We start from the raw sequence: 14,794 nt of genomic DNA on the forward strand, positions 1-14,794 counted from the left end.
CTACCATTCCGCTCCTTCCTCGTTCCACCTCCCATCTATCAATCACAGCCACCATCCGTCCCCACCAATCAGTTCCAAGGTCACAGGTAACTGCGCACTTTATCCAATCAGCTCGAAGGTTACGGCTGTTCTCCCATCTATCACTGCGTCCGATCGTCTGATCAAACCCCGCCCCGGGAGCAATGGCCGACTTCGTACTGTGTAAGGAGCAGCGACTGCGATCTGGGGCTGACGCTAGTAGGAAGGGCCGAGTGGACGCGCCCATCGTTGAGCTGCTGGAGCTGGTGAACGGCTCGGAGCGGTACTGCAGCACCAGCTCCTGCTCAGGCCGCCTGTTGCTGCTGGGGGTGAGGGATAGATATCGGAGGGGATGAGGAGAATAGATGATGGGGTGAGGGATAGGGCTGGAGGGGATGAGGAGAGTGGATGGAGGGAATTGGGTGAGGAATAGGATCGGAGGGGATGAGGGGAGTGGATGGAGGGAATTGGGTGAGGAATAGGGTCGGAGGGGATGAGGGGATTGGATGGAGGGAATAGGATGAGGGATAGGGATTGGAGGAGATGAGAGTGTGGGGGCAGAGGGGTAGGGGCCATTAGTGAGGGAGGTAAAGAGATGAGGAAGGCGGTTGGTAATGGGTGGTTGATACAGGCCGTAGGTGGGTTGTAGGAGCCGGAGACTTCCAGAACTTTAAACAAGCGCTTGAATCACCAAGGCAGAGAAGATACTGGAATGGATAGTGGAATGGCTGACAGGCTATGAATGGGAATAAAGGGGATCTTTTCTGGTTGGCTGCCAGTGACTAGTGGTGTTCCTCAGGAGTCAGTATTGAGACTGCTACTTTGCACATTGCTTGTCATTGATTTGGATAATGGAATTGATAGCTCTGTGGCAAAGTTTGTAGATGATATGAAGATAGGTGGAGGGGTAGGTAGTGCTGAGGAAGCAATGTAATTGCAGCAGGAAGAATGAAGAACGGACAAAAAAGTGGCAGATGGAATACTGTGTTGGGAAATGTATGATAATGCATTTTGGTAAAAGGAACAATAGTGTGGACTATTATCTAAATGGGGAGAAGGTTCAAACATCAGAGTTGCAGAGGGATTTAGGAGTCCTTGTGCAAGACTATCAGAAGTTTAATTTACAGGTTAAGGTCTGTGGTAAAGAAAGCAAATGCGATGTTGGCATTTATTTCAAGGGGAATAGAATATAAAAGCAAGGAGATAATGCCTAGGCTTTATATGACAATAGTCAGGCCATTCTTGGAGAATTGTCAGCAGTTTTGGGCCCCATATTTCAGAAAAGATGTGTTGTCATTGGACAGAGTCCTGAGGAGGTTCATGAGGATGATTCCAGGAACAAAAGGGTTAACATAGCATTTGCCAGCTTTGGGCCTATACTCACTGGAATTTAGAAGAATGCCAGGTGGGAGGTATTTCATTGAAACCTACGGAATTTTGAAAGGGCTAGTTAAGGTGGATGTGGAGAGGATGATTCCTATGGTGGGAGTATCCAGAACTAGAGGGCACAGCCTCAGAATCGAGGGGTAACCTTTTAAAACAGAAGATGGAGGAATTTTTTTCTAGCCAGAGAATAGTGAATCTGTGGTATGCTCTGACATAGACTAGGGTGGAGGCCAAGTCCATGGGTATATTCAAAGCGGAAGTTGATAGATTCCTGATCGGTCAGGGCATCAAACGATATGGCGAGAAGGCAGGTGTATGGGGTTGAGTGGGATCTGGGATCAAGCATGATGAAATGATGGAACAGACTTGATGGGCTGAGTGGCCTAATTCTGCTTCTATGCCTTATGGTCTAAGAGTACTGGGGGATTGAATTGGTGTGGATGGGTGTTGCATAATGTGGGACTAAGGGTCTGGTTCTGTAGTAGCATAGAGAACGTTGAAAGAACTCACTGGGCTCAGCAGCCTCTCTCCACTCTCCTCTCAGATCCTTCTGCACCCTTGACCTTTCCCACACATCTGGCCTTGTTCCCTTCCCCCCCACCTTTCAATTCAGGCATCTTTCCCCTTCCTTCTCAGCCCTGACGAAGGGTCTTGACCCAAAACATCGACTGTTTACTCTTTTCCAGAGATCCTGCTGACCTGCTGAGGTCCTCCAGCATTTTATGTGTGTATCTACAGAGGGAAATGGATAGCTGACATTTCAGACTGAGACCTTTCATCTTTGCCTGAAACATTGTCCATTTCCCTCCTCAGATGCTTCATGACCCACTGAGTTCTTCCAATGCTCTATGTGTTTCTCCAGATTGCATTATCTGTGACTTCTGCTTCTGTACTATATCTGTGAGATGAGTCTCTCTCTCTTTCCTGCTGAAGGGGCTTGGTCCAAAATGTCAAACTTTTTTTTTCCTTCTCCATATATTGGCCTCTGCTACCCCCTCAGGCAGGGTGTACCAGATTCCAGCTACAATGGGGGGGTGGGAAATATTCTTTTTTGGATGCCCTTTAAACCTTAAGCTTCACCTTAAAGTTATCATTTAGTGCCAACTGCCAACCACATACTTTAGTCTCACATGCAAAATGCTGGAGAAACTCAGCGAGATCTGCAGACTCTCTTGTGGTTTTTAGTCTCCCCTCATCCCATAAACATCCCCAAGATTCTACTCTTGTCCCACATCAAGGGGCAATTTAGGCATCCAGTTAACCTACCAACACACACGTCTTTGTGATGTGAGAGGGAACTGGAGCATTCGGGGTTGGGAGGGGGAAGCCCTCATAACTTGAAACTCCACAGATACAGCATTGGATTAAACTCGGGTCTCTGGAGCTGGGAGGCTGATACAGGGCTGTCCATGGTGTAATCCACATTTGTAATTTCTTTAGGGCTCTGACCAGACAGAAGGACAGAAAAAGAACTGCCCCTGGTTGTTTGTGACCCACCAGAAATGTCGGAAAGAAGATGTGGTATGATAACTACTCTCTGCTACACTGCCCCTTGCACGTCCTGCCTGAATGCACCTCTGATTCATTCACAGTCTTGTCATTCAATCGAGCTTAATGGAGGCAGATGGGAGCTCAGAAATCGAGTGGGGATCTCAAAAAGAAACTTTACCAAAGAGCAGAGAATGAGGAACTCCCTCCCATAGGCGAGGCCAAGGTGACAGGATATACTGGGAAAACTCAGCAGGTCAGGTGATGTGTAGAAAAAGAAATGGCCAGAGTTTCTGGTCTGTGTCTCATTTCCAGAGCTGGGAAGGAGAGAGATATCAGCTTTCAGTAGAGGAGATGTGAGGAATAAAGGGAATGTCTATCTGTCAGAGGACAAGTGGAAAGAGCTTAAAGGGGGCAATTACCAGCACATTGAGTTTCTAGGCAGCAAGCATAACAAAGGTGCCGTAGAGTCGTAGAATCAGAATCGGGTTTAATATTGCCTGCATCTGTCGTGAAATTTGTTAACTTTGCGGCAGCAGTACAATGCAATACATGAGGTAGAAGAAAACTGAATTACAGTAATTGTGTGTGTGTATACACACACACACACACACACACACACATATACATACACACTTGTCTTAAATAGTTAAAATAAATGGTACAAGAAATAGAAATAAATTTAAAAAGAGTTGGGGTAGTGTTCATGGGTTGAATCTCCATTTAGAAATTGGATATCAGAGGGGAAGAAGCTGTTCCTCAATCAGTGAGTGTGTGCCATCAGGTTTCTGTACCTCCTTCCTGATGGTAACAATGAGTAAAGGGGATATCCTGGGTGGTGGGGATCCTTAATGATGGACGCCACCTTCCTAAGGCACCGTTCCTTGAAGATGTCTTGGATACTACGGAGGCTAGTGCCCATGATGGAGCTGACTGATTTAACAGCTTCCTGCAACTTACTTTGATGCTGTGCAGCAGCCCCCCCCCATACCAAACGGTATTGCAGCCAGCATAGAGGACCATAACACATAAACAGAACCTTTGGCTGATTTCGTCCATGCTGAGCTATTGATCTGCCTAGTCCCATTCACCATTACCTAGACCATAGCCCTCCCGACTCCTCCCATCCTTGTACCTATGCACATTTTTCTTAAGTGTTAAAATCAAATCTGCATCCTCCACTCGTGCTGGCAGCTCACTCCACACTCCCTCCATCCTCTGAGTGAAGAAGTCCCCCCTCAGGTTCCCCTTAAACATTTCACCTTTCACCATGAACTCATGACCCCAAGGGTGGACTCGGAGGGTACAGAAACAAAAGGGCAAATGCTTACTTCATCTTGATTTTCAGTATGAGGACAGACGGAAAAAGCAGGGCAGATAGTTGTCAGAAAAGTTATCACAGGGATGCGGCAAAGCATTCATAGCGACGTGGCTTTTACACTATAACTGCACTAGTGGGTCTAATTAGAGTAGTTTGGGTCCACTGCACAGTGGGTCCAATTCCCACTGCTGTATGTAAAAGGTTTGTACGTTCTTCCTGTGACCGCGTGGGTTTCCTCCCCCATTCCAAAGAAATACGGGTTGGTTAGAGTAATTGGTCACTGGGTTTTGGACAAGAAGGGGCTGTTACTGTGCTGTATCCCTAACTTCTGACTGTGTACTCTTTTGTGGCCTCTAGGTTTCAGGGTTACAGAAAGCTGAAGACAATGCAGTCTTTAAGTTTGAGCCTTTTGTTCTTCACGTCCAGTGCAGGCAAGTGGAGGATGCACAGCTCCTGGTAAAGAGACAGCTCATTTCCATTGTGCTTTATCTGCTTTGTGCTTTAGGTCTTCTGATATGTAGCTATTGTCATGTGGCAACTAATCTGTGCCAGCAAATTCCCACAAGGCTCTGTAAACAAAATCACAATATATGTAGTTATAGAGTCATAGAAAAGTACAACACAGAAACAGGCCCTTGGGTCCATCTAATCCATGCCATAAAACATTGGAGCTGAATTTAGCTCTCCCAACACAGACTCCTGTGGAACGCCACTAGTCACCAGCAGCCAACCAGAAAGAGCCCCTTTATTCCCACTCTTTGCCTCCTGCCAATCAGTCAGTGCTGTGTCCATGCAAGAATCTTTCCTGTGGGCTCTTGTTATGCAGCTTCACGTTTGGCATCTTGTAAAAGACCTTCTGAAAATCCAAGTGCACAACATCCACTGATTGTCATTTGTCTATCCTGCTTGTTATTTATTCAGAGTTTCAACAGATTTGTCAGATAAGATTTTCCCTTAAAGAAATTATGCTGACTTTGACCTATTTTATCACGTGCCTCCCAGTACACCAAAATCACATCCCTAATGATCAACTCCAACCTTCCCAACCACTGAAGTCAGACTAACTGGCCTATAATTTCTTTTCTTCTGCCTCTCCCTTCTCGAAGAGTAGAGTGGTATTCGCAATTTTCCATTCCTCCAGAATCCATTGATCTTTGACTGATCATTACTAATGTTCCATAATCTCTTTAGAACACTGGGTTGTAGTCCTTCTGGTCCAGGTGACTTATCTACCTTCAGACCTCTCAGTTTCCCAACAACCTTCTCTCCAGTTATGATAAATTCACACACTTCATGACCCCTGACACCCGGAACTTCCACCATACTGATCATGTCTTCCACAATGAAGACTGATGCAAAATCCTTATTCAGTTTGTCTGCCATTTCCTTATCCTCCTACCTCTCCAGCATTATTTCACAGCAGGCTGAATTCCATTTTAGTCTTTCTTTTACTCTTTACATATATGAAGAAACTTTTGTTATGCTTTTTATTGGCTAACTTACTTCTGTATTCCATCTTTTCCTTATGACTTTTTAGTTGTCTTCTCCCCAATCCTCTAGCTTCCCACTAATTTTTGTTCTCGTGTTGTGCTGGATTACAGCATTCCATTGCCATAAACTCTGGCTTCAGGAACTCTGGGATCTCAATCAGCAAGAAGGGGAAAGTCATGATGGTAAGATGATCTTGTCTACGTTCACAAGATGTTGGTTGATTCCAGACCACTTCCTCTGCAGTTCAGTGCCCACAAACTGATGCAGTTCTCTCCATGCAGCTTAAACGCACCTTCCCCCGATGGATTCCGTATGCCAATAACCAGCAGTCTGCCCTCTTGTTTGATAGTGATGTCTGATTGATCGAGTGGATTGCAGGAGACTTTTTCCTAGGGCAGAAATGACTAATGAGGGGCATAATTCTAACGTGATTGGAGCAAAGAATAGGAGGGATTCCTCCTACTTTATTCCCCACCCAGTCTGTCTGTCTCTTCCCCTCCCTCCCCCCTTGGCTCACTCAGCAACCCACCTATTTAACTGTAGCCTAGTCACAGGAACAATTTTCAGTGACTAATTAAGCTACTAACCGGTATGTTTTTGGACTGTGGGAGGGTACTGGAGCACCTGGAGGAAACCCGCGTGCACGCAGGAAGGAACGTACTGACTGTCTTACAGAGGATGTCGGGGATTGAACACCGAACTCGGATGCCCCAATTTGATATAGCATCACATTGCAAACCCCCCCACCATGTTCCCGTCATTTCCCCTCCACCCACCCCTCCCCGCTCCGATCCACCCCTCACCCACACACTGGGGACAATTTACAGCAGCCAATCAATCCATCGGCCCACACGGCTTTGGGATCTGGGAAGGAACCAGAGTACCCAGGGGAAACTCTCCTGATCATAGGGAGAATATGTAAACTCCAGACAGACAGTGCCAGAGGTCAGGATCGAACCTATTTGTGAGGGAGCAGCACCATCCGCTGCTCCACCGAGCCACCTGGTCGAGCTGTAGAGCAAATCAATGCTCCTATCAGGAACAGTATGGTCATGTAGTGGTTAGCACATCTTTTTACAGTGCTAGCTATAAGACTGGGATTCAATTCCCATCACAGTCTGTAAGGAGTTTATATGTTCTCCTTGTGACTGTGGGTTTCCTCTGGGTGCTCTGGTTTCCTCCCACATTCCAAAGATGTACGGGTCAGGGTTCGTAAATTGTGGGCGTGCTATGTTGCTGCTGGAAACATGGCGACGGTTGCAGACTGGCCCCACTGATTTGATTTATTTCACTGAATGTTTTGATGTGGACGTGACAAATAAAGCTAATCTAATCTTTAACTTTAATCAGTTATGTACCTGTGTTCCTTTTATGCTCCTAGTTCAGCCACAGCGTTTTCTGAATCCTTGGACAATGAAGGTCCCTGATCTGTTACCTGAGAAAAAACCAGTGTGGTCAATGCTGTGTGACACCGTTGTTTGATTCTGATGTTTTAATCCAAGGTTCTTTCAGAAGTTAGGAAAAAGGCACAACCTTATTGCTTTACAGTCTTTTTATTAGACATTGACAGAACAAAGAGAGATTGAAACAGACAGTGATAGAGGTCTCCGAAGTGGAAGGAAAGCCAAGATCTAAGAAGTGAAGAAGATGGTGCACCCCTGTGGCAGGCTTTCTTAAACAGCAGATGAGGAAAATTCTATTCAGATTTGTGTATAGGAATGAACTAATGAGATCAGATAATGCAGAACAAAGGAAGTTCTGTAGCTTTCCAGAATTGTACCAATAGAACCACTGACAGCATATTAAACTTGCATACTACTACCACCTCATTCTAGGCAGTTACTTGTACACAAGAGCTACTTAAAATACAAGCAGATAATTAGTTGTTAAAAAAATAATTAAGAGTCTAATCTAAGAATTAAATAGTTGGATCCATCACTCTTGATTTTAGTAATAACCTTATTTATAGAGCACTCTTCATACAGACAATGAAGTTCAAAGTGTTTTACAATGGGATAAAGTGCAAACATGTAAATAAAAGACAAGATGTTAGTTAAACGCAAGGTTAAATGAATAGGTTTTGAGCTGGCATTTAAGTATCAAGTGAGTATGGATCCCTTACAGTTTTAGCGATTGAATTCCGCAGTTTAGGTGCATAGTTCAAAAAAACTGATGTGGCAATTAGCTTTTGAGGGAGATTGTTTAAATTCAACAGACGAACAGAAAAAGACCTGAGAGCTTGAGCAGGATTATAAAATGAAAGAGATTTTGTAATGTAGTCTGGTCCCAGACCATTCAGAGCTTTAAAAACAAATAAGAGAACTTTAAAATCAACTCTAAAAGATACAGGAAGCCAACACAGAGCAGCTAGAGATGCGTAGCGTTTGTGCTGTCGTTTCAGTTTGTGTCTCTTTCTTTGACACCTGTGTGGTGGATAGGCCATTCGCAGCACCCACTGTCTGGAGGTTCCTCTGTGTCATCAAGGATCGGTGTTGGTGAGTGACGAGTACATCGATTACCTTGTGCAAGTGGCTAATCGGAAAATGGAGGAAAACCAGAGAAGGATAGGGAGGTAAATTTTCAATCCCTTTCAGAGTAAAGTGAGCTGATGTGTTTTGGGAGCACTACTCGGCTAGGGCACACACCTCGAATGGTAGTCTGGGGAGTATTGAAGAACAGAGGAAACTTGGTGTGCAACTCCAAAGATCCTTGTACGGTTAGGTAACGTGGTTAAGAAAGCATTTTCTCCATCTGCTACAACAGGAAAGTTGCTAGCATGGTTAGAGCAGCGGCTGATCGGTAGGAGACAGCGAGTGGGAATAAAAGGATCCTTTTCTGATGACTGCCAGTAACCAGTGGTATTCCACAGAGGTCGGAGTCGGGACTGCCTCTTTTCATGCTGTATATTAATGATTTAGAGGATGGAATAGGTGGTTTTGTTACCAAACTTGCAGATGATAAAGATTGGTGAAAGGGCAGATGGTGTTGAGCAAACGGGTAGGCTGCAGAAGGACTTAACAGATTGGGAGACTGGGCAAGAAAGTGGCAAATGAAATACAATATTGGAAAATGCATGGTCATGCACTTTGGTACTAGAAATAAATGTGCAGACTGTTTTCTAAATGGGGAGAAAATCCAAAAATCTGAGATGTAAAGGGACTTGGGAGTCCTTTGCAGAACACCCTGAAGGTTAACTTGCAGGTTGAGTCAGTGCTGACGAAGGTAAATGTATTCATTTCAAGAGGTCTAGTATACAAGAGCAGGGTTGTGATGCTGAGGCTTTATAAGGCACTGGTGAGGCCTCACCTTGAGTATTGTGAATAGTTTTGGGCTCCTCATCTTGGAAAAGATATTCTGGCATTTTAAAGGGTTCTGAGGAGGTTCACAAGGATGATCCGGGAATGAAAGTGTAATCATGAGGGAGTTAGATATGGCCCTTGTGGCTAAAGGGATCAGGGGGTATGGAGGGAAGGCTGGTACAGGGTTCTGAGTTGGATGATCAGCCATGATCATACTGAATGGTGGTGCAGGCTCGAAGGGCCGAATGGCCTACTCCTACACCTATTTTCTATGTTTCTATCATACGAGGAACGTTTGATAGCTCTGGGTCTGTACTTGCAGGAATTTAGAAGGATGAGAGGTGATCTCATTGAAACCTTTCGAATGTTAGAAGGCCTAGACATGGTAGATGTGGAAAGGATGTTTCCTGGTGGGGGAGTCTAGGACAAGAGGGCACAGCCTCAGGATAAAGGGGCGCTCTTTCAAAATAGATGCGGAGAAATTTCTATAACCAAAGGCTGGTGAATTTGTGAAATTTATTACCACAGGCAGCTATGGAGGCCAGGCTGTTGGGTGTATTTAAGGCAGAGCTTGATAGGTTCTTGATTGGACACGGCAGCAAAGGTTACGGGGAGAATGCCGGTGAGTGGGGCTGAGGAGGGGAGAAAAAGTTAAGTCTTGATTGAATGGCAGAGCAGACTTGAAGAGCCAAATGGCCTAATTCTCCTATGAAGAAAAAAAAGATAGGATCTCCCAGTGGCCACCCATTTCAACTTAACTTCCCATTCTTATTTTGACATGTCAGTACAGACATATTCTGCCTCTGTCACCTCCAACCTGTTGACTTGAATGTTGATTTCTCCAACTTCTAGTAATCTCTTCCCACCCCCCCTCCAACTGTCTCTCTTTTTAAAATTCCCCACTCTGGGTTCCTCTCGCCCCTTTTCCTCATATACTCCACTTGCCCTTTATTCCGAGGCCCACTCTCCACTCCTATCAGATTCCTCCTTCTGCCGCCTTTACCTTTTACACCCGTCACCTCCCAGCTTCTCACTTCACTCCCACCCACCCACCTTTTCTTGCACAGTATTTCAATAAGACATAGGAGCACAGTAAGGCCATTCAGCCTATTGAGACTGTTCCACATTAGCTGATTTATTTTCACTCTCAACCCTATTCTCCCCATAACCTTCCTCATTTCAGTTCTAAATGGATATCCCTCTATCCTGAGGATATGCCCTCTGATCCTGGACTCCCTCACTATAGGAACCATCCTCTCCACATGGCCTTGCAGTATTTGGTAGGTTTCAATAAGATCCCCCCCCATTCTTCTAAACTCCAGTGAGTACAGCCACAGAGCCATCAAACGCTCTTCTTGCAGTAACCCTTTCATTCCTAGGATCTTTCTTGTGAACCTTTTGATTCACTCCAATAAGGGGCCTAAAATTGCTTACAATACTCCATGTGGTTTGTCCAATGCCTTAGAAAGCCTCAGCATCACACCTTTGCTTTTATATTCTATTATCTTTTCTCTTTCCTCAGTTCCATTTGCAAGCTCACATTGAATCTGGTTCTGCCACTGTTTCAAGCAGAGCCTCCCAGATCACTGCAAATCTTCCTCTCTTATCCCTTGGCTAAAAATTGTTAACTAAGAATCTGTCACCATTACTGCCCGGGAAGAAACTTGTCATTGTTTGTCTCCTGGGTTGCAGGTTTCATGCCAGCCTTCAAGCCCTCATGGCCTCCACTGTTCCACCCCAGGAGCCCAGCGAGGTGACTGGCAATGCTGCCATCGTCTACACCCGCAGGAGGCGACGGGGGGCCGCAGCGGGGCAGCGGCATCACCGAGGGCCAACGGATCAGAGTGATGATGAAGGTGACCTTGGGATTCTGATGGACCCCAGGTGATCGTGACTCGTACCTAAGGAAAGCAGGGTGCTGGTCTGCAGTCGGAATCTCGGCCGGTAACCTCAGATGTAATCTTCCCTTGACAGCCGCGCAACTTAACCACTGCTGGAGTGCTGGTTTGTTTTATACCACTTTTGTGAAGTGAATTCTATCTCTGCTTTTTTCTAAATCAGTAGCATATATCGCTATGATGATTATACATTCTAGTATCAATTGTTTGGCGACAATAAAGTATAAAGTATATTATGGATAATGTGAACAGTGTTTTAATTTTATTGTTTTATTTAGAGAGACAACACAGAGCAGACTCTACTGGCCCAAAGAGCCACACTGCCCAGCAACTCACCGATTTAATCCAGCACAATCACAGGACAATTTACAATGACCAATTAACTTACCAATCTGTAGATCTTTGGACTATGGCAGGAAACCAGGTTTCCTCTGGGTACACCATGAACATGCGGAAAAGAATGTATAAACTTGTTTTCAGAGGATGCCAGAATTGAACTCCAAACTCCGACACCCCAAGCTGTAACAGCGTTGTGTTAACCACTACAGTACCATGGCGTCCCAAATATATCCGGCATATTTATTGTTTGGAAATGTTACGGTAGAGGATCCATCAAACGTAAGGTTTAAATGCTGTGCGTTATTTATCCTGTGTGCTTTTTCAGAATGAGTGTTAGGAAAGAAATAAGTAGCAGCCCGTGGAAACATTGATGAAACTGTCTACCCTGTTAGAGCTGGGCTGAATGGCCTTCTCTATTTTGTACATAAGGACTGTTCACTGGTGTAATTGAAGCATGAAGGTAATTATCTGCAACACTCGCAACACGCTGGAGGAACTCAGCAGGTTGGGCAGCATCCGTGGAAAAGATTAGTTGACGTTTCAGGCCGGAACCCTTCGTCAGGACTGAAGAGGGAAGGGGCAGAGGCCCTATAAAGAAGGTGGGGGGAGGGTGGGAAGGAGAAGGCTGGTAGGTTCCAGGTGAAAAACCAGTGAGGGGAAAGATAAAGGGGTGGGGGAGGGGAAGCAGGGAGGTGATAGGCAGGAAAGGTGAAGAAGGAAGAGCGGAAAACACAATGGGTAGTAGAAGGAGGCGGAACCAAGAGGAAGGTAGTAGGCAGCTGGGGGAGGGGGGAGGGAATTACCGGAAGTAGGGGAATTCAATGTTCAAAAAGGTAATTATCTGGCTCGATTGATAATGCCAAGGAAGGTAGTTTATCATGGGAGCAACAGCAATTTCTGCTATTAAACATTTTGATACGTCCTTTCACAAACATTCCTTCTTTCAAACATCCATCCTTACAAGTTCAAGTATATTGTCATTGAACCATATGCATGTATACCAGCAAATGGAAATATTTTTCAGACCAATTGCTTGGGCTCTAGTAGAGATATTTAAAACATCCTTGGTGACAGAAGTACACGAGGATTGGAGGACAGCCAATGTTGTTCCACTGTTTAAAAAGGGCTCTAAGCATAAACGGGGAAATTGTAGGAAGGTGAGTTTAACATCAGTTGTGGGAAAGTCATTGGAAGGTATTCTAAGGGACTGGATATGTAAGTATTTGGAGACAGGGACTGATGAGGTTAGTCAGCATGGCTTCATGCATGGTTGGTAATGTCTAACCAATCTTTTAGAGTTTTTCCAAGGATGTTACCAGGAATGTGGATGAAGGCAAGGCAGTAGATGTTGTCTACATGGATTTTAGTAAGGCACTTGACATGATCCCCCATGGGAGGCTGGTTAAGAAGGTTCATTCACTCAGCATTCAGAATGAGGTGGTAAATTGGATTAGACATTGGCTTTGGGGGAGAAGCCAGAGAGTGGTAGTAGATGGTTGCCTCTCTGACTGGGAAGGTGACTAGTGGCATGCTGCAGGGATTGGTGCTGGGTCCTTTGTCATCTATACCAATGATCTGGATGATAATGTGATTAATTGGATCAGCAAATTTGTGGATGACATCAAGTTTCAGGGTGTACTGGATGGTGAGGAAGGCTATTATGGCTTGCAGAGGTATCTGCATCAACTGGAAAGGTGGCCAGAAAAATGGCCGATGGACATTAATGTGGAGAAGTGCGAGATTTTGCACCTCGGGGGGGGGGGGGGAGACTAACCAAGGTAGGTCTTACACAGTGACCAGTAGGGCACTGAGACTTGGTAGAATGAATCTGGAAATACAAGTCTATAATTCATTGAAAATGGCGTCATAGGTAGATAAGGTCATGAAGAAAGCTTTTGGCACATTGGCCTTCATAAATCAATACAGTACAGAAGATGGAATGTTATGTTGAAGTTGTATAAGACTTTCAGGCCTAATTTGGAGGATTGTGTGCACTTTTGGTCTCCTACCTACAGGAAAGATGTAAACAAGATTGAAAGAGTACAGAGAAAATTTACAAGGATGTTGCCAGATCTGGAGGATCTGAGTTATAAGGAAAGGTGGAATAGGTTAGGACTGTATTCTTTAGAACATAGAAAACCTACAGCACAATACAAGCCCTTCGGCCCACGAAGCTGTGCCGAACATGTCCTTACCTTAGGAATTACCAAGGGTTATCCATAGCCCTCGCTTTTTCTGAGCTCCATGTACCTGTCCAGGAGCCTCTTAAAAGACCCTATTGTATCTGCCTCCACCACCGTCACCGACAGCCCATTCCACGCACTCAGCATTCTCTGCATTAAAAAAAAAACAACCCTGACATCTCTGTACCAACTTCCAAGCACCTTAAAACTGCCCTTTCATGCTAGCCATTTCAGCCCAGGGAAAAAGCCTCTGACTATCCACATGATCAATGCCTCTCATCATCTATCAGGTCACCTCTCATCCTCCGTCACTCCAAGAAAAAAAGGCCGAGTTCACTCAACCTATTCTCATGAGGTATGTTCCCCAATCCAGACAACATCTTTGTAAATCTCCTCTGCACCCTTTCTATGGTTTCAACACCCTTCCTGTAATGAGGTGACCAGAATTGAGCACAGTACTCCAAGTGGGGTCTGACCAGGGTCCTATTTAGCTGCAACATTACCTCAGCTCCTAAACTCAATCCCATGATTGATGAAGGCCAATGCACCGTCTGCTTTCTTAACCACAGAGTCAACCTGCACAGCAGCTTTTGAGTGTCCTATGGACTCAGACCCCAAGATCCCTCTGATCCTCCACACTGCCAAGAGTCTTACTATTAATACTATATTCTGCCATCAAAATGAACCACCTCATACGTATCTGGGTTGAACTCCATCTGCCACTTCTCAGCCCAGTTTTCATCCTATCAATGTCCCCATGTAACCTCTGACAGCCCTCCACATAATCCACAACACCCCCAACCTTTGTGTCATCAGCAAATTTACTAACCCATCCCTCCACTTCCTTATCCAGATCATTTAAAAAAAAATCACAAAGAGTAGGGGTCCCAGAACAGATCCCTGAGGCACACCACTGGTCACTGACCTCCATGCAGAATATGACCCAACTACAACCACTCTTTGCATTCTGTGAGCAAGCCAGTTCTGGATCCACAAATCAATGTCCCCTTGGATCCCATGCTTCCTTACTTTCTCAATAAGCCTTGCATGGGGTACCTTGTCAAATGCCTTGCTGAAATCCATATACACTACATCTACTGCTCTACCTTCATCAATATGTTTAGTCACATCCTGAAAAAATTCAATCAGGCTCGTAAGGCATGGCCTGCCTTTCACAAAGCCATGCTGACTATTCTTAATCATATTATGCCTCTCTAAATGTTCATAAATCCTGCCTCTCAGGATCCTCACCATCAAGTTTGATCGGAGCACGACTGCGCAAGTGTGTGAACATCAGCCAGTGAGAACAGCAAGAAGATTTTAAAAAGAGATACCCTATAGAGTGGGCGCTGGAGTAGAGGGAGACAGAAT

The 14,794-nt window shown here is 45.1% G+C and overlaps 1 protein-coding gene across 1 annotated transcript; it reads left to right on the forward strand.

Moving 5' to 3' along the window:
- Positions 1 to 165: 165 nt before the first annotated feature.
- Positions 166 to 11,147, forward strand: tyw3 (tRNA-yW synthesizing protein 3 homolog (S. cerevisiae)). The gene is made up of 6 exons (XM_072273263.1): positions 166 to 347; positions 2,845 to 2,925; positions 4,571 to 4,669; positions 5,815 to 5,886; positions 8,143 to 8,276; positions 10,696 to 11,147. The coding sequence occupies exons 1-6, from the start codon at positions 183 to 185 to the stop codon at positions 10,889 to 10,891; spliced, it is 747 nt and encodes a 248-aa protein (XP_072129364.1). The 5' UTR covers positions 166 to 182; the 3' UTR covers positions 10,892 to 11,147.
- The last annotated feature ends 3,647 nt before the right edge of the window (positions 11,148 to 14,794 follow it).

This window comes from Mobula birostris, chromosome 12, assembly GCF_030028105.1.
Source record: "Mobula birostris isolate sMobBir1 chromosome 12, sMobBir1.hap1, whole genome shotgun sequence".
NCBI classification, from domain to species: domain Eukaryota; kingdom Metazoa; phylum Chordata; class Chondrichthyes; order Myliobatiformes; family Myliobatidae; genus Mobula; species Mobula birostris.

Excerpts from the sequence above, each read along its gene's own strand:
- tyw3 (XM_072273263.1), top strand. The coding sequence starts at position 183 with ATGGCCGACTTCGTACTGTGTAAGGAGCAGCGACTGCGATCTGGGGCT. Across the intron at positions 5,887-8,142 it reads AGAAGGGGAAAGTCATGATG|GCCATTCGCAGCACCCACTG; the intron begins GTAAGATGATCT and ends TGTGGTGGATAG. Across the intron at positions 8,277-10,695 it reads AACCAGAGAAGGATAGGGAG|GTTTCATGCCAGCCTTCAAG; the intron begins GTAAATTTTCAA and ends CCTGGGTTGCAG.